This window comes from Alligator mississippiensis, chromosome 11 (assembly GCF_030867095.1).
Source record: "Alligator mississippiensis isolate rAllMis1 chromosome 11, rAllMis1, whole genome shotgun sequence".
Taxonomy (NCBI): Eukaryota; Metazoa; Chordata; order Crocodylia; family Alligatoridae; genus Alligator; species Alligator mississippiensis.
Genome location: NC_081834.1, coordinates 31,624,314 through 31,644,956, shown reverse-complemented (window position 1 = coordinate 31,644,956; position 20,643 = coordinate 31,624,314). Strand labels below are relative to the sequence as shown.

The window sequence follows — 20,643 nt, the reverse complement described above, 5'->3', positions numbered from 1 at the left end:
GAACCACTGCTTTCCCACTCTAGGAAAGGGTAACTTCATGCAACTCCAAAGGGTGTTCCTATTTACTATTACTGGGAGGCACACAGCTCTTCTGCTCTCTCAGAGCCACCTTATATACTTCTATCATTTTGTGGTCCAGCTCAATCTAGCTTCCTTTGGAGGGAACCCTGATTTCCTCTCCCCGTGATATTGATGCCTTTTATCTAGTTATTTTAAATCGTACTGAGGACAGAGGCCAGAAGCCAGGGTTCCCTCCCTCACAAGAGTACCTTCCTTCAGTAGATTCCCTCTTCCATAGCTTTCCCCCTGGATCACCAAGAGTGTTGGAAAATCCCATCCTGCTTAGCAGCTAGCTGAGAAATGCTGGACGTGGGTTCAGACTTTCGCTGCCTGAGATGTCCCAGAACCCTGGCTTCTAACTTTCTGTGCTCTTACAACTAGGTTACTGGGCAAAAGGAATATGGATCCTTACAGCATCGACCAATCATTTCAAACGGGTTTCATTCTTCTAAGGCAGGGTTCAGCACACTTTGAGACTGGCAGAATGGCAGTCTTGTGACCCAGCCACTGCTGCAGGCGTCCTGTCTTCTCTGCAGTGCTCTCCCTGCTTTGTTCATTAAGCTGGTCTCCTGCACCTCCCTAATGCAGTCTCCGCTTACTGAGCACTGCTGAAGAACATTGCCAGCACTAACGAAGAATGAATAATTAATTTGGTGATGAGGGCAAGCAAAGCTGCAAGGCAGCATGAGAGACTAATCCTTGACACAGAGCAGAGGGTTGGAGCATGTGCCACTGTATGTAGCCCTCTTCCCCTCCCCACTTAAACCAAACTCTTTGCAGGCTGGATCCAACTGGCAGGCTGTAAATTGCTGACCTGATCTGAGGAATTAGGGGCTTACACAGAGTTTACACATTCCCAGAAGACACTGGATAAAAACTGACCATTGTGGAGGCAGACATTAAAATGGCCATTTTGGACTGATGCTGAGCATGCGAAGTATGCCAAATATAAATGTCTAGAGATCTTTCCAGATCAATAGAGGGATGCAAGGAATCTAGACATTTTTGTCAATTTGCAGCTACACAGGTGGAATACAATACTGTATAGTAACTTTGATGCCAAAATTTAACTACCCAAGTTTCACTTGTATACCTTAAAGGTGGAATAGAATTTGGGTCAAGGATTATTTTAACTTTCTGGACCATTTTTTACTTCTATTACTATGATCTAACACGTGTATGTGAAAGAAAAAACAGACTTCTCTCACAAGCTGTACATTTCAAATTAAAAACATTCTGTGGTTTTGGAGGGTTTTTTTGGTTAATTGCCTCTCTCATAGCGAAGTCTCAAAATACTTTTTTTAGTTCTTTTTTTAAATAAACTCCAAGCTGAAGTTTGTTTGGAGCTGAAACTCAAACAATATTTCTTCCATATAAACCAGAAACTATGAACAGTGGAAAGCAAAATACTCAAACTGCTTGTCTGACTGCAAAACATTCAAATAATAGAGAGGCAACAGAATCTGTTACAGATGCCAACACTTTGTTAGAAAGGAGTTTGGTAACTGGTATTTTTCTGTAGTAAATTTTCCTCAATTCTACATAGAAAAACTTAAAAGGACTGTATTTTAATATATAATACTACCTTGGATCTGTTGGAACAAGCAGCTACTCCAATATCAGGAATCCACACAGCCGTCTGAATAGCTCCAGAACCGATCACAACACTTTGTAATACAGAGCCATCCTAAGAAAACATATATTTTAATTATTACACTTATTTGGCTATTTAAACTTGTATATTGGTATTCCTAAAGAAGGATAATATAAACACACCAAACATTTCAAACACTATTTCAATTATTTTGAACCCCTCCACCAAAAAACTCTTGCACCAGCAGAAAAAGGCAAATGCATTTTCCTAATGATAGTTAAAGTGCAAATTAGCATTAAGACATCTTCAAGGGTGAGTTTACAAACATTAAGTAGCCTACTCAACAGCCTGTGAGGTAGATAACTGTTATTCACTTTTTACAGAAGAAAACTGGTTAGCAGTCTGAGACCCAAACTGACTACCAAGTCTACATGAGGAATCAAAGACAGATAGGATTAGAATTCAGTTACTTTTTAACCCCTCGATTTATGAGCATTTAAAACTTACTGTTTACACTTTTTAGTTTACACTTTATACTATTTTAAACTCTGCTGGTTCTCAGTTTTATGACACTAATGGAAGTGGAAGACAAAACAATATTGGTCAATTAGCTCATCTTAAACATAAGACATATCTTAAACCTTCAAACAGTGATTCAGATGATCTTACCCGTAAAGACCAAATGTTCATCAGTCCACCAAGCCCTCCAGACACTAATGCAAGACCATCAGGGCTGAAGGCAACAGTTCGAACAGGAGTAATATGTCCTCTCAGCTGAAAAATGCACTTGGCTTCTGCTGCTTTTCTGTATCCATCCTACAAAATTATTTTCATTATTGTGATGCATCTTGGACTACATACATAAAAAAAACTTATGAATAGAAAAGTATTTTAGATTTAGAACTACTCATTTTTTCTGGTATAATTTTTTTATGGTGGCAAGTAAAGAGTCCTTAGGGGAGCAAATCAGCTTATGTAATAATTTCTGAGTATTTCTAAAGATGATGTACTGTCCTTGACAAGTATTCTTTTAAATATTTATTTATAATAGACAGTAGTTTTACTTTGTAGGAAAACATAATATTTTAGTGATTTTAAGTTCACCTTTGAGTTATTACCAAGTTTTTTTCTACTTCAAAATACCTTAGGTTTGTAACACGTTACAGCTGTAGTTTACCAATTATAGTTAAAACTTAGTCAAAACAAAAATTTGTGTATGCCAAGAAACCTTCAATATTATGTTAGTTTTCTCTTTTGGAACCAACTACATAAAATTTTAACAATGCTAAGTTTTAGCTAACCCCATCTTCCCCCCATTTTTAAACAACGAACTATTTCCGGCCCTGAAAACACCTCTATGTTGCAAATGCACAAGTTTTTAAATTAAATGCTTTTAAACCATTTATCTTCCTACCCATATTGACATTTAATTATCTTGAGCCCATCCCCTCCTATATCTTACAAGATATATTAATAACAATGGCTGGAATGACCTTACCCTGCCTGTTGTTTCCTGGTCCCACCATCCCTCTGAACAACTTGAGCTTGACTGCAACATCATTGTCATGTCTTGAGGAACAGTCCACACGCATACTAAACCATTATGGCATCCTCTGAAGAAAGACAGTATAAATCAGAAAAGCAAAGGGAAAATATTAAATTATAGCACCAGTAAACAAAAAGTCCTAAAAATGTGTCATGTTTTTTCTTTATTATTTTACTTCAGAAGCATATCACAACAATCTACTACTTGGAACAGGAACTACTCCAGGGCTCCTATTCCAGGGAAAAGCATAGGAGGTATAGGAAAAACAGATGGTAATTTTATCTTGAGTCCCTTTTTATGTGGGTTGTTGTTGAACTAATACTCTACAAACCAAAACAAATAGTGTACTGAAGTATGTTCAATACCATTTTGAATATTACTTGACTAATCCTGTAGGATGAAAGATATTATATGAATTCAAGCTGTTATAGATCTTAATAAACAGTATGAAAACTATAAAGGAGATATTAAAGTAAAAATATTGACATACGTTGCCAGTAAAAGCTGCAACTTGGTTCCTTTCCCTGGAAGAGCACACCAGGAAATACCATTTACAATAGCTGGGTGGGAGAGTGAATGCAAACACCTCCAGCATCCCCCCACATATCCCCAGAGCTTCACTGTTTCTTCTTTAGCACATGTCATGAGAATCTTTCCAGTTGGATCCCATTTCATACTAACAATGGTGTCCTAAATATGTCAAACAAAAAGAGAAAAACAACATTTAGCATTTGCATAAATCATATTACAAACACAGTTAAAAAAGTTAAGCTCCCAGTATGAAAGCAACATTATAGTAACAAACACATTTTTTATTATTGCTATAGTTACTATCACTACTACTGTTGATAATAACACAGTATAGGGGCATCACTCAAAACACAAAGAATTGATGCTACTTTAGGACTGTAATGGAGACCCTAGCCCCATAACAGAGAAAGGGAAAGAGGATGCTTATGCCTTTAAGGCAAGACAGCTCAGGCCAGATGTACCACCCTCTCTGGGGTTGTACAGACCCAGCAGCAGAAAGGCCCTGACAATGAAAGGAGGAAGAGGTGCTGTTGAACAGAGGTGAATCTCACAACCTGTAAATGTGTGTACGCCCAGGAAAGCACCAGAGCTGGATGACACCCAGATGCATCTATGAAGGCCTAGGATGATGCCTGTGAGGCAGGGCATTTGGTAAGGACCAAGTGCCCTGCAAAACATCCTGGCAACAGAAGCCAAAGCCAAGAGGCATGGGGTGGCCGGGAAGGGAAAAGGGAGTCTGCAACTAGACCCTCTGGGACAGGGGAATGCAGGCTGGGGTGTACAGACTGTGTGTTGATTTCTGGGCTGTTTGAGCCCTACAAGGGCTGACAAGCCACTCAAGTAGATTTGGGCTGATAAACTTGAGAGACTGAATTGAGGTAGGGAAGCCCTGTGGACCGATTAGGAGCCGATAAACCTGAGAGAGTGGCTTGGACAATCCAGCCACTGGTAATATGTGGGTTGGCAAGTTGCTTGAAATTGAATTGCGCTAACAAGCTGCTGAGACTGACTTAGGACATCAGCCACCTGGAGAAGGTTTGGGTTAGTAAGACCCTCTGACTACTTTAGGCAGGACAGCCTGGTATACTGAGCAGGGGCTTGAAAGCCTGAGAGAATGAGTGAAGAGAGCAGGGTGCACAAAGACTGGACCATGAAAGGGCCTGGAGAAAGGGGAGGGCCCTATGATGCAAAGAGGTACCCAAGGCTGCTCTCTGACTAGAGTCTAGACTGAGGCCTGTGCCCAGAAGTACAAACATCAAAGGTGTAGCAGGTGAGAGGACCAGGCAACTGGGCAGTGGGATAGGCAGACAGGTGGGATAGGCAGGGAGCTGACTGCTAAGGGCCAGCAAACAATCCTAGAGCCTTCTAGGGGCCTGTCACAAGAAAGGACAAAACATCAGTAATTCTCTTCACAAAACTTTTCAAAGGCAAAAAGGAGTCCTATGTTGATCCTCTCACAGCCAGTTATTGGCTGAGCACTGCAGCTCGTGTCTGAAGCAACAAGTGAGATTCTGGTAGTACCGCATCTTAATGAGGTCTGTGATGTGGAAACGACATTTCATTGACAGGAATTTATATGAAGAATTACTTAAAAGAAAGAACTCACAGCTACTGCCCTTGCAAAGGTCTGAGGCCTAAGCTTGTGTCACAGAGTAACTTCTCTGAAACCAGAGTGTCCAGGAAGTATGCTATCCCAGGAGACCGTTTGGGTGAGACACCTCCTGGAGACTCTCTGGGCACCCATACACAAGCATGCTCTGACGAGCTGTAATATTGAGTCTGCTAATTACTGCAGTCCAGCAGCCTCCAGCATCTTGTGTATCAGCATCCCTGCACTTCAAAATGGTGGCGGGGGTGCCTTATCTAAAGCTCATTCGAGCTTTAGATAAAGCACCCCCGCCACCATTTTGAAGCATAGAGACACTGAAGACTAAAATAGAGGACATAAAGGCGCCAGGTTTCGTATCAATAGAAGACAGAGGACAGAGTAGCAGAAAACTGGAATGTCCTCTACGATGGCTACCCTAAGTCCCAGGATATCTGCATTTAAGCAAACTTTAACTATAAATCATAGCATCAGAATGCATTTCATATGCTAATTCTATTTTTTAGAATCTTTAGAGTTTAATGTGATAATGATTTAAAACCATCATACTGTGCCAAAGATAAAACTATTTGATGAATTTGAGATACCATGGTCTAAATAAAGTAAGCTGGTCAATCAGTTTAGGAAAGGCACAGAAACCTGCACTAGTCTGCTTGTTGAAGATAAATGTGTGCTTCTGAATATACATTTTGGAGCAAATCTCCAACCTGAGGTAACCGCTACAACTGCTCTCTAATGAGATGAAATGCCTTCTTTGTATAACTGTTGTCTTTACTTTTTACTTATTAAGTTAATTGAGTTTGGTTACCTGAAGTTCTGAACATTCTCATTATTGCACCTCAAACATATTTAACACAGTAACAGCCCAGGAGATTCTGTAATTTGTGACAGCCATTCCAATTAAGGCCTACACTACAAACCAGAACCTCTATACATTACCAAGTGCTATAGCTATTCTCTTTCCTTCTCTTAACATTTACCAGTATGCCCCACACACTGGGTGTGGGTAGCTGTAGTGCTTTCCACTGTAGTCTGATGCTGGCAACTCTCTCTTATAGACAACTGAAAATCATTTATGGACTCTGCTGATCACACTGTTCAGCACATAACTTAACAAAAAACTGTACTATTTTTAGACAAAAATATTTAATTTGACAAAGCTTTTTTATTGTAGGAACACAAACATTTAAAATGTTAGAATATGGGCTATCTAAATTACTCTTAACTTGTAAAATTGTTCATAAAGAACTATCCCTTTTGAGATCAAAAGTAGGCAGCCAATCTTTAAATGCACTTCTGTTGTTTTACTAAACTACATAATTAATGTACTTGCTGTGGCTTTTTTTTTTTAAAGCAAAACTAGGTTCACTTTTTCTGGCTTACAATCAGGGTAAGATTGTGTTTTGTTTTGTATTTTTAACAGATTCGCCATTTGTTTTTAAACATTCTTGAAAGGACAACTATAGTACAAGTATTGAATTCTCTCTCAACAACAAAGAAAGTATAAATTGTATGGATAAAATAGCAAAATTTAACTTTACCTTATGTGCGTCAATTAAGACAATTCCTCCTTTTTCAAGTGGCTCCTTTGTACCTATCAACAATTTTCCATCTGAATAGCCAACTGCAAATGGTCTGTCTTCACTGAACCAGGCAAGGCATGTGACGGACACTAATGGAACAAACAATATAAATAATATATTAATTATAAGCAGGGATCCTGGTTTTCCCTGATTTAAAAATAAATAAATAAATCACAAATTCTCTGATGATAACCTCAAAATCTGAGATTAAAATGAGGGGCCCCTCACTCTTCTCCCCACCCCCTCAACAGCTCCCCCAGCCCTGCTGATGCCCCTCACCCTGCCCCCACAGCCTCCCTGGGTGCAGGCTGCCCACTGCAGGCTCAGGCTCCCACCTTGCTACCCCCCGGGGCCTCCACAGCCCAACAGGTGCGACTGGGCACTACAGGGAAGAGTGAGGCTGCATGGGTAGGCTGTTGGCTGCTACGAGTTCTGCGCTGTTCCCTGTGTGCGCGGTTTGTGCCCCTCACTGCTGCCGTGCAGGCAGGGGACACGTTGCCAGGATAGCACAGAGCTCACAGCAGCAAGGAGATTCCCACATGGCCCCACAGTTCCCCGCAGCACTGGGTCCCGCCCACTGGATTGTGGAGGTCCCGGAGGAGGGCAGTAGTGTGGAAGCCCGCTCCTGCACCGGGGAACTTGTGCATGCCCCCACCCTGTGCACAAATCTGGAAGACATGGGTCCACCCTGCCCCCGCTGGGAGTACACGCAACAGTGAGGAGCTGGCTCACCCCTCCCACCCCCTGGATGAGCTGCCCATGGCCCCATCTGGCTCAGTACCATGGTGCATTGTGGCCCCAAGCCCCATGCACTGCTTGGCTGAACAGCAGCCCCAACCCTGCCCAACTCCCTCCCTCCTTATGGGGGGCCTCAATCCTCTCTCTCCCCCCACCCCAACTTACCTACGGGAGCTGCTCTCCAAGCTGCCGGGCTGCCATGTGCATATACATACACATGGCACCACCTGCCTGACTGCCCTCCTCCCACTCCCTCCCAGCCTTCTGCAGGCTGGAACTGCCAGCCTTCAGAGAGCTCACTGCAAAACTGCAAAATCTGCAGGTTTCTCTGTTAAAAAGAGAAATCCGTGTTTTCCTTCAGTAAAGGGGAAAATCCACATTTTCCCCCATTTTCCCATGAGAAATGGAAGACCTGGATCCCTGATTATAAGCAAAACTGCTCATCTTGAACTTAGGTTTCAGATCGTATTGTAGTGTAATTTCAGAAACCCAAAACTGAATGACAACAATGCAGCACAGTGATAGGTAATGTATCTTTTAACACTTTTTTTTAGATGTCTATAACCTTACATACCTAAGCACCACTAGAGTCATACATTTCTAACCAAGCTATTTTAGAGACAAACCAGAAAAGCTTGATGTAGACACTTGGATATAAATGCAACTGTAAAGATACAGGCAACCCCTGCTTAACACTGCTTAGCTTAGAGCTATTTTGCTATAACACTCATTTTAAATAGAAACCTGATTTCACTTAGCGCTCAGTGAGTTTCGTTATAATGCTTGTGGTCGCCATCTTGGGTCATTCAAAAGAATTGCGATCGCCATCTTGGGTCATCAAATACTTTCAGGTTTGCTTCACGTTTCTTTTGCTTAACGCTCTGTTTTTCAGGAACCAATTAAGAGTGCTAAGCAGGGGTTGCCTGTATTACCCCACTGGGGTGGACAGCATTAGGGCAAGCTCCTTAGTCAGTTGCATAACAACACAGAAAACCTGGACTGCTTACTGTACAAGTAATAAGTTGAGGGGTATATTCTACAGAGAGTCTCCTATGAAGTCCATGGGTTTTATTTAATATTGAACCACAGCTCACAAAAGCACTACCGAAAGGAAGTATTCAACTCTAGTATGCCATTTGTTCAGCAGGCACTCACACAACATGCTCCAGGAAAGATAATTTAAGTATACTTCATGATGCTTTAAAAACAAAGTGTAGAAAAATTCTAAATGTGTAGCAATTTAGAAGTACTGGTATTATCACCTACCATCCTTTCTGTAACAATGCTCCAGTTCTAGTCGGTGCATGGTTGAAATGTCTACAACTTCAATAAGTCCAAGGGATCCATCCATGCGACCTACTAATAACACTTCTGGATTGTCTCCTGTCCATGTTGCAATTGGCCCTTCTTCTGGCCAAGCTAGCGCAGATACCCAGTGTGGTTGAAGATCTAGTAGTCCCTTTCCTCCTAAGAACCAAAACATCCCTGTTAGTATAATACTTCATTTTTCTTCAGTTTAAAAGATCAAGGACATACAACAACAGTGAGAAGCTATGTATGCAGATAGGACATATACTACTGATGATTATAATAACCTTTGAATGTACATAAAGAACACTATTACAAAGTAACTGGTTACTAATCTATACAAAAAGCCATAAGCCCCTAAAAATTCTTAAATTAATTATTTTAGTAAAAGTCGGAAGTTACATTTTGTGAAAGCATTCAGATACCAGTGCTGTTTTCTGTGCATTCCCAGTAACCATTTAAATGCACTGAACCAAGTGTTTGACAACTACTTAATTTGTTAAAAGACCTTTCCTATATGGATGGTCAAAAATTAAGTAGCTTTCTGCAAGCCTACGTAGACAACAAAACTGAAGTTGAGAGAATTTGCAACCATCTAAAAGAATAACACTCTTTTTTCAAAGTTCTTTTCAAAGATATGGAGTAATCTGGGTGCAATGAAAGAACAATCCAATTTATTTTAAAAAATCTCTATCTATAGGTCCTTAGAAATAAAAACGTTGTAGTGTAGATATCTCCTTAGTCATTATCTTAAGTCTTCCACTAACAGAATAATCATAATCACACCAAACAATCCAAATCAGAAATTTATGAATTCTACTAGACAACTGCCTGTCAGAAATGACCGGGGGGGGGAGTGGGTGGGGACAGAGCCCTGTGCCCCCACCATTCCGGCCTGCTCCCCCTTTACCTCCTGCTGCTTGGGGTCTGGGCCCACTCCCCCACTCCCTGCCTCCAGGGAGCAGGACGGGGGGTGGGATGGAGGCTCGAGGCCAGATGTTTGTCAGCCAATCAGAGAATTAATAAAGTGTTACGGACAGACAGACAGAGGCTTTTATATTAGAATTCTTAGCTGTATTACCATATTTCACTGTATAGGTAGACAAAAACTGGGCTTCAAAACTCGGCTTATACACTGTGAAATATGGTATTTGTCTCTAGGCTTTTCCAGTACCTTATTCCTCCAAAAGTTAGTCAGCTTCTAGCTTCCAGCCTTTATTTATTTATTAACATTTTATTCCCAGGTGAGGGAATTCCCTGTTAGCTTAAACAGTTCTTTGCCCTCCCTGCTGCTAACCATTGTAGCAAACATGTTTACAATTATATTTAATCTTGGCCCACCTTTAGCTAAGCAGAACAAGCCAAATCATCTTATCCTCCTTTCTGCACCTGTTCCTATTTGAATATATCTATCTTGATGTCTTGCTTATTAAAAAGTATATTATAAACTATAAATGAAATAGTATTTACAGGCAACAACTGCTATTGCAGTGGGAAAGTCTAAAGTCCTATACTGCTAGTTTGCCATTTTTGGTCAAGGTTTATATTTAGTACTTCTTATGCTGCAACACACACTGAAGAAAGGAAAGGTACTAAGACAGGGGCAGGCCAGATTCAGCCTACAGCGTGATTCTGTCCAGCCTATAGTGGGTCCTTTGGCCCTGTCCACCCCAGGTGTGGGGGGTAGTCTGGGCTGTGGTGCATCTGGCCAGTCGCACCACTCCTGGGTGGAAACATGCTACCTGGCACAGCTAATCCTGTCCCTGGGCGCAGCTCACTGGCATGCTGGGAATTATAGTCCACAGGACCAGGCAGCGGGGTAGCTGGACTCAGCTTCCTGGCAGCCCGCACCGCTGCTGCTCAGGAGCAGGTGCATGTCCTGCCACTGCTACCAGCCCCAGCACCACTGCCCAGGAACCATGGCCCATCTGTCCTACACCCGCCACCAGGGACACCAGCCAGAGTGGCAGGGGTAAGCGGGGTCTCCATAGAGACTGGCTCCACAGTGTGCTCAGACAGGTGAATGGGATGGGGCCGCAGGTGGGTGGAGAGTGGCATCCGGGAGTGGGATGGGCAGGTGAGGCTAGGATCACAGAGCAGTGACTGTGTAGCTGGGGTCAGGGGCAGAGCTGTGATCTGTTCTCTGCATGTCCCTGCGACAGGCAGTGGTTCTGCAGGCAGCAGCTGTGCTCAGCCCAGGCCCACAGAACCAGCGACTGTCGCAGGGATGAGGAGGGAGTTGGTTGCATCTGCCCTGGGCCCTGGCCCCATGCCTCACCTGGTTTGTACTGTGCTTGCCCACAGAGTGGCAGCACAGGGTGGCCCCGATGAACGATGACTGGATTAGGCCATGCTGCCTGCATGCGCCTGTGCCGGATTGGGGGCAGTGGGAGCTAGGTCACAGGTGTGCACTCTGCCCCCCCTCCTCCCCAGGTCAGGCCAATTATGATCCATTGCAGCTGCCCCACACTGCTGGACGCCAAGCAGGCACAGTGTGAACCAGGTACCTACGGAACTCGCACCCATTGCAGGAACGTGTGGGGAGTTGTCCATGGCTCTGTCCAGGTCCCCAACCCAGTGTTCCCCATCCTGACTGCTTGTTCCACCTCCAAACCTTGTTCCCCACCCTCCTCTGCAGTCCCATCCCAACTGCCTAACCAAGCACACCCTCTATCCATGGGAATCCTGGACCAGGTCTCTATGGAGACTCCGCTCTCCCACCCGCTGTATCCCTGGTGGTGGGTGTGGGGTAGATGGCCCAAGGCTGGATAGGTTCAATTGACTCGACCTCCCTGCAGCAACAGCTCACCAAAACTACGAAAATGGCCCTTCAGCCCAAATAATGCACACCACTGTACTAAAGTGACATTGGTTTAGGTAGGTTCACAGGACACAATGAAGGAAGGCAAGAATACAAACTGGCAAGCAAGCATGCTAAAATACATTTATACAAGGAATGTCCTATCTGTTCTCTCACAGCTGTTCCTGAATTAGATTATACCACTAAAAATACTCAGTAATACATGGATCATACCATTGACTTGCCATATGTTCACCATCTTTTCCAAAGCTCCCGCCAAATACTTGCCACTGATGCTCCAACAGACAAGTGACAATCCAGAATCAGTGGGTGATCCCAGACTGTCTTCTGAATCACTTTCACTACAACGCAATAAAATGGTGCTTTTAAAGAGGGCAATTGAAAACTGAAGCAAATGAGGAAAAATAATCTTAATCTATCACTGAGCTCCAAGTCTTTTCTAGAATTTCTGGCTATTACACACATACAATAAAAGCATTTTCCTGAAAACTTTTAATTCCATTTGACCTCTAGTAAAAATGTTAGAGACATATTAATTATCTCTGCAGTTAAAAAGTTGAAACTAGCTTTCTGTAATAAAATCCAATTCTGACTACCTCTGACCATTTCAGGCTGTCACAAAGTTTGTCTTATGCAGAAGCAGAATTTCTGGGAAGCCTGAATGAAGTCAAAGAGGTTTGTTAGTAGGCATAAGAACAAAAAAGCAGCACTTCTTCTTTGATTGATGGCCCCATGATTAAGGCAGTTTTCCACTGGTCTGTCAGAGTAAAACTATTTTAAATCTGTTTTACCAATTTAGCAGGATCACCTCACTACATAAGAACTGTTGAGGTTAGCAGAGCAGCTTTAACAGCCTCCACTCTCCTGTGACTAGCACAAGGAACATGATCAGTGGGTTTGATACCCAGCTGTTATGTTGCCTGCTAGAGTTTTAGGGGATAGACCTCAATATTGACACAAATATTGATATTTATTCTTATGCTGCTAGGTCAGTACAAATTTGTCTGTTCCTGTAGTGACTCCAAAAGATAACTGTTTCCTTCCAAAGAAAGAAACCATGATTTTTAACATCCATCCAAAACAATTAAAGAACAGAGGTTGTACTTTCATTTGCACATTTAATTATATAAGTCAGGAATGCTCTACCCGCCAGATCTGGCCCACAGCAGTGTGTCATTCAGCCTGCTCCCCTACTGCCAAATTTCTGGACCTGCTGCCAAATTTCTGGAGAAGCCCTGGTCCCTGTGTGCTGGACAGGATGCTGAATCCTGGCATGCAGGGCTGGATGAGGGTGGCACTGGGCCCCAATTCCTGTGTGTGGGAGTGGGAGGGCATATGGCCAGGCTCCTGGGATCCAACCCCAACATGTGGAAGGTGGGAGAGGGTAGTGCCAGGCCTACAGACTGGCCCCACACCATTTATCTGGCCTGCAGAGCCAAGAGGTTGAACACCCCTGATATAGAACAGGCATGTCAAATTCATCTGCCCCCATTGGGTAGGATGAGTGGTTCAGGGCCAGTCTATGGGCTGAATGAATGGCATGTGGCTGCCCCTGTGGGCCAGATGAGGCATATGGAGTCCTCTCCTGGGTCCTGGACCAGCTGTGGCAGGGACTACATGCAGCATCTGAGTCAGCTCCAAACCCGGGGCCAGCACCAGCAGATGTATATAAGTAGGATTATTGTAATGTGTTTTACATAAAATATTTAACAGCAGTTCAAGTGTAAAGTTGTGAATGTATTGAATGTGACATTTCAAAATGAAGGAATATTTCATGAAAAGTCAGAAGGCCAGCAAAATCCCTCTGGTGTAAAAGGGAAGCCTAATATCCCGGGGAAGATCTTAGAAAAGTTTATTAAGGAGGCCATCCTTAATGGACTGGCTGACGCCAACATCTTAAGGGATAGCCAGCACGGGTTTGTTGCGGGTAGGTCTTGCTTGACCAATCTCATTTCCTTCTACGACCAGGTGACCTATCACCTGGACAAGGGAGATGAGATTGATGTCATATATCTTGACTTCAAAAAAGCCTTCGATCTGGTGTCCCATGATCGTCTCTTGGAGAAACTGGCCAATTGTCGCCTTGGGTCCCCCACGATCCACTGGCTGGAAAATTGGCTCCGGGGTCGGACCCAGAGGGTAGTAATTGATGGAAGTCACTCATCGTGGTGTCCTGTGACCAGTGGGGTCCCCCAGGGCTCTGTCCTTGGACCCATACTGTTCAACATCTTCATTAACGATGTGGACACTGGAGTCAGAAGCAGACCGGCCAAGTTCGCCGATGACACCAAACTTTGGGGCAAAGCATCCACGCCAGAAGACAGGCGGGTGATCCAGGCTGACCTGGACAGGCTCAGCAAGTGGGCGGATGAGAATCTGATGGTGTTCAACGCCGATAAATGCAAGGTTCTCCACCTTGGGAAAAAAAACCCGCAGCATCCTTATAGGCTCGGCAGTGCTATGTTGGTTAGCACTATGGAAGAAAGAGACTTGGGGGTCATCATTGACCACAAGATGAACATGAGCCTGCAATGCGATGCTGCGGCTAGTAAAGCGACCAAAACGCTGGCTTGCATCCATAGATGCTTCTCAAGCAAATCCCGGGACGTCATTCTCCCCCTGTACTCGGCCTTAGTGAGGCCGCAGCTGGAGTACTGCATCCAGTTTTGGGCTCCACAATTCAAAAAGGATGTGGAGAAGCTTGAGAGAGTCCAGAGAAGAGCCACGCGCATGATCAGAGGTCAGGGAAGCAGACCCTACGATGACAGGCTGAGAGCCCTGGGGCTCTTTAGCCTGGAAAAGCGCAGGCTCAGGGGTGATCTGATGGCCACCTACAAGTTTATCAGGGGTGATCACCAGTATCTAGGGGAACGTTTGTTCATCAGAGCGCCCCAAGGGATGACGAGGACAAATGGTCACAAACTACTACAAGATCGTTTCAGGCTGGACATAAGGAAGAATTTCTTTACTGTCCGAGCCCCCAAGGTCTGGAACAGCCTGCCGCCGGAGGTTGTTCAAGCGCCTTCATTGAACACCTTCAAGATGAAACTGGATGCTTATCTTGCTGGGATCCTATGACCCCAGCTGACGTCCTGCCCTTTGGGCGGGGGCTGGGCTCGATGATCTTCCAAGGTCCCTTCCAGCCCTAATGTCTATGAAATCTATGAAATATGCAGATAATTCTTACACAGTTTTAGGAATATTTAGAAACAAATTGTGTTCTCAAAAGTTAAGGAAATGTGTCTTCTACCCAACTCCCTAAAAAGGCACCTCAGTTTTAATGTTCACCCCCACAAATTGAACACATACTGAAAACAATTTATTTTAGAGGCACTCTAAAATGTTGGAGTCTCAAGCATTAAGGGGAACATTTGTGGTTGAAAAAATATTCTGTGGAAGACTTTTTCCATTCTAATTTTTATTCCCGCTTAAAAAGGCAAATAAAGTTCCCTTTTCAAATATTTTGCATCTAAATGCAAGCAATACATAACTTGTCAATACTATTATTATGTAACTAGATGTTTTATGTACAAATATACCAAGGCTACAGTTGATTACTCTTTTTAATTTGGAAATTAGTTGTTTGGCTGTGCTTAAATAATTTTCTTATGAAACTAAAAGACAAGATCCATCTGTCCAAAGACAGAGAGAGAGCAAGAGAGAACAACTGAATATAGGCCTTCTTGGTTGGCCATTTAAAGCTGCTTATTTTTAAAATACTCTCTTTTTCAGTTTGAGAACTAAAAACATTTACATGCGACAAAAAAGTGGGTGGATCAGAGTCTGAACTGCTCTTAATCCCTAATGAAACTAAAGATACCCAGGAAAATGGATGGAATAGAAGAAAAAACTGGATTTTAATTTTGAAAATGCTCTGAAAGCTTCGTATTACAAGGAGAAAGAATTAGGATTCAACTGTGTTGAACTGTAGTTGAAGATCAATTGCTTATGCACTAAAACAATTACTAAAATTGACTAATGAAGATGCAGTCAAAAAAATGACAGTAGCTAAATTGTGAAAGTAGCTGAAATTAAGGCTACATTTCCTTCATTAAGATTATGAAAAATCTTTCTTAATTAAGCAACAAGGAAACATTTTCCTCCTCCCATCTTTGAACTTCACAGCACTCACAGATGAAGCTGTCCACCTCTGCAGGCAGGCAAGCAAGTACTGGACAAAGAACCAAACTTGGTATGATCAGGACGGAAATTAGTATCACTCTTTCATAAAGAAACTACTTACAATTTGTTGAAGACGCATGTTTGTTGCAATGAATATTGCTTCTTTGTAACATTCCATACTCTTATTGTCCCATCATTCCCATTAGTTGCCAAAAGTCCCTTTTTGTTGCACCACACACAGGACATGACCTGCAAAAATTAAATTAGCATTAAACAAGAGTTTAAAATCTAAGCCAAGAAATAGTTTTCCTATGCAACCCCTTGAATTTTTAAATTGATTTGAGCAAAGGGATTAGCAATATTGTTGAAATAAATTATACCAAGTGGAATCCAACAATGTCCAAAATAAAATACCCTTCATGGTACAATTTAGGATAATTATTTATGTTGTTGGAAGGCAGAAGGGGGGGTGGGAACAGCACAATATTTGGAACTATCATTCACAGACCACTCACCAGCTTATCTTTTATGACAGAACAAATTAATAGTTTTGTTTTATCTTTAAGCAAAAATATAAGAGAAGATTTGTAAATTCAAAGTCAGTTGAATTATTATTACTTTATTAAATAACATTTCCTGATTTATCCACAAAAAGTTTCAAAGGAACTAATTTGCAATTAACTCTGTGGGTGGATCCTTGCCTCTACATGGAATGTCAGCACAGCTGAAAGTGTTTGCCTATGAGGAGATGCATTCTCAGGACCAATACCTAAATTATCAAAGCTTCCATTGTGATAAGGAACTACAAATGAACTTACCTTCATACTCCCTTACTTCTCATTTATTTTTTTTTTCTTTTCTTTTTACCATAACTTACCATGAACTTCCCTCTACTTGTTTTGTAGAAAAAGGGAGTCAGGGACAAAGTACCACAAAGCCTTAATTTTAAACATCTGTAGCAACAATAAAATCAGTAGCTGCAGGCCAGAATCTCTTATAAAAGTAAGCTGTTCTGTGGATGAGAAAAAAAATACTGAAGAGAGTAATGTGAAGAGGAATCTTGCTCACCCTATTCTGATGAGCCTCCAATTTTATGAAGGAGCATTTTCGCAGATCTCCTCCCATATCAGCAAGAGTCTGAGGACTAGTTTGGTTGTCTCGATCATGTGCTGCAAGAGTTCGCACAAGCTGCTGTGCAGCCCACTGTCTATGTTGTGAGGACAACCTTGAAGAAAGGCAGCAAGCTGCTAGTGCATTAGCCAGCTCCAGAGGGCCTACAGCAGAAGGATCATAGGAAGGATAGGCATACAAATGGGCAATTAAACCTGCTTAAACAAAACAATGAGATGATGCCTAAAATCAGTATCAACATCATTAAACAAGCCAAGTGTTAACTATAATTTTCTGAAAGAATAATTCAGCAAGATTTTTACAAAAATGTAGCACGCATCTTAAAAACTTGGGGAAAAAAACTACATATACTAAGAGAACACAAATGATCCTTTTCCCATTTTCATTTCTCCCCAAAAAGTCTTTTAGAGCCCACAGAATAAGAGAACCTTTTAGGACCCCCTATAGACTTTCTGGTAGAAGGGTGATTCATAGATTCATAGATGTTAGGGTCAGAAGGGACCTCAATAGATCATCGAGTCTGACCCCCTGCACAGGCAGGAAAGAGTGCTGGGTCTAGATGACCCCAGCTAGATGCATATCCAACCTCCTCTTGAAGACCCCCATGGTAGGGGAGAGCACCACCTCCCCTTGAGAGGCCGTTCCAGACCTTGGCCACTCGAACTGTGAAGAAGTTCTTCCTAATGTCCAGTCTAAATCTGCTCTCTGCTAGCTTGTGGCCATTATTTCTTGTAACCCCTGGGGGCGCCTTGGTAAATAAAACCTCACCAATTCCCTTCTGTGCCCTCGTGATTAATTTATAGGCAGCCACAAGGTCGCCTCTCAACCTTCTCTTGCGGAGGCTAAAAAGCTCCAGGTTCTCTAGTCTCTCCTCGTAGGGCTTGGCCTGCAAGCCCTTAACCATACGAGTGGCCCTTCTCTGGACCCTCTCCAGGTTATCCTCATCCCTCTTGAAGTGTGGTGCCCAGAATTGCACGCAGTACTCCAACTGCGGTCTGACCAGTGCCCTATAGAGGGGAAGTATCACCTCAGATAGGATCTGATGTATGATCCACACAATCATGCCTCTTCCCATGCCACATGGAAGGCGTGATTATGGGATCCAGCATCAGATCCAATCTCATCTTACTGCCAGTGCAGGGGAATCTGGGATTATGATCCCAGGCTCCTCCTGAACCAGCAGGTAACAAGCTCCCACAGCTGTAAGCCCCATAGCTGATGAGGCTTGCAGTGGGGGCAGCATTCCATGAGCTCCCTTGGCTGCAAGCCTTGTCAGCTGCAGGGCTTGCAGCTGGGAGCCTCGTCAGCTGATGAGCCTCCCAGCCACAGAGGAGCACCTGGCCACGCATTCCACATTTTGTGGAATAACTCTGTGGCTTATTCCTTTTTCTGTCATACCATTAATTGATGGAACATGGGGCTGGGTCACAATTTAAGATGTGATTAACCAGTTAATCATGCCTTAAGTGTAACATAGATGGGGCCTTAGAGTATTTTAGACAAAGGGTGAAACTGACTCTGTTAAGGTCAATGATAAAATCCCCACTGACTCTGGTGGGAGCAGGATTTCATCCTGAGAATACAGATTTTAGAGACCCAATCTTTATTGCGAGCTGAAAGTATAAGCTTGTGGATATATGGGTCACACTAGCACTCAACAAGATACTACACAGGCATAGGGAGCCAAGCTAGAACACCATGACAGAGGATAAGGGACGACAATGCATTCTGAACTGCAAACAGGATGTCAAATAGGATTTTTATAGCTAACCTAGCAAATAAAGCTCTCCAAAATTTACTATAAAACCAGCTGCCACACTAATCTTTATTCTTTCATGAAAACACCATAATCATTATAGATCTATGGTTAGGACATTTAGAACCTTATGTGTCTAACAAGACTTCAGTAACTGGTGGCATGTGAAATACTAAAGACAGGAACAACTGCTTTTAGCATGATATCTGGACAATCGGAAATTGGTTAAATGCCTCCTGTGAAAAGGGTAACAGCACACAGAAGATGCTGAAAATGGGGCAATTATAGTTATACAGATTTAAAACAGTTCACTTTGTCATTGAAGAAAAAATATTGCAAGAATGAAGTTATCCAAGAAATGTCTTCACCTATCTCTATTACCACATTGTAGAGGTAAAATTAAGGTTGAATTTGTATTATCTGCAGATATCCATGCTTTTGAATGTTTGTGGGATTTCTGCAAGTGGACGACAACCTAAAAATGTCATTTTATCCAAAAGTCTGCATTTCCTATCATTACAGCATCTAAATGAAGTAGATTAATGAAACACGTTTACAGTAGTCTTTATTTTGTTTTGTGCATTTACTAGCAATATGCATATAAAAAGTTTCATCAATTGGATAGCTTTACTTGTAAAGCTCAAAAAAGAAGCAGAACCTTTAAAAAGACATTAAATTGTATTCCTGAATTTGGAGACTGCTCTCTTAGAAATCAGCTTTTAAATTCATACACATAAGGAGAAAAATCAAGTTGACTTTTTACAGTATATAGCAGTAACTTAATTTCTATTATGCAGTTTGTCTGGGAACAGAACCAAGAAACTACAGAACTTTGTTAATGTTAGCGGTAAAAAACAAAGCAAAAAAAGAATCATACCTTTCCTTTCAATTTCTGCTTTATCATAGTTTGGCCTTAATTTGGCCCCTTTGTCTGCTAACAATGCTACTAGTGCCTGAGTTACCACAAAGTTGGGTGATGTTACAAGCTTGTTCTCTTCTGCAATTCCTCGCAGAAAGCTTGGCAAAAATTTTCTTTGAATTGGATCATCAACTGTAGTCAAATTTACACCAGTTGCAGCAGAAATCAAATTCTAAAAGAGAGGCAATTAAGACAAATTTTTCAACAAGCTAATATGCTGTCAAAATCTAGAATGTAAATTTTTTTCAAGATCTGTAGTTTAGTTGCAAAAATCAACATCTTCTAACTCCTACCCTCTTATACTGTAAATGTCACATAAAATAAGAACAGTAAAAGCCTCTATCCTGCAAACTGAGTGGCCTGAGTGTACTTCTCTGCCCACAGGAAACAGTTTGTAGGGTCAGCAACAGAATTTAAAGAACCACCAGCAGCAGCTGCAGTTAGGGAATTCAATATATCAGAAAACTTTGAAAGCTTAGAAGTCTTTGGGTTAGAGCAGGGGTGGGGGGGGACGACAAACAACCAAACGTGTATAATAAAATTAACTGCTCTCTCAGAATACTTGCATTCTTCCACATGTATATAGTCTATACTCACAAAAAGCTAAATCAGTTATCTTGTATGAGTTAGAGATTACAGATACACTCACTTCTTGTATGTTCACTTTTTTCTTTTTTTCTCTACCAGACCAAATCCCCATTTACAACAGATGCATCTGATCTGAGTATAGTTAATACAATAAAGTAGGTAGTTTGTATACCAACATCACTCCCTTTAGATCTGTATATGCAAGTGTGACTTTTTTTTCCAAATAGATTTGGTTTTCCTCACCAGATAAATAAACCTTGGAACCAAATAAAACTATTTAAGTTTCCAAAAATATGGGATCTTTTTGTTAAAGCAGGGGGAGGGGGGGACGACGACGGAC

General features: G+C 42.2%; 1 protein-coding gene across 1 annotated transcript in view; it reads right to left on the bottom strand.

Moving 5' to 3' along the window:
- Nucleotides 1-20,643, bottom strand: part of HERC1 (HECT and RLD domain containing E3 ubiquitin protein ligase family member 1) — a 177,442-nt gene that overhangs the window by 22,700 nt on the left and 134,099 nt on the right. The window contains 10 exon segments of the mRNA XM_059714771.1: nt 1,646-1,747; nt 2,324-2,470; nt 3,153-3,267; nt 3,691-3,890; nt 6,879-7,009; nt 8,925-9,125; nt 12,001-12,128; nt 16,031-16,158; nt 16,978-17,183; nt 19,674-19,887. Of these exon segments, the coding sequence (XP_059570754.1) occupies nt 1,646-1,747; nt 2,324-2,470; nt 3,153-3,267; nt 3,691-3,890; nt 6,879-7,009; nt 8,925-9,125; nt 12,001-12,128; nt 16,031-16,158; nt 16,978-17,183; nt 19,674-19,887 (1,572 nt within the window).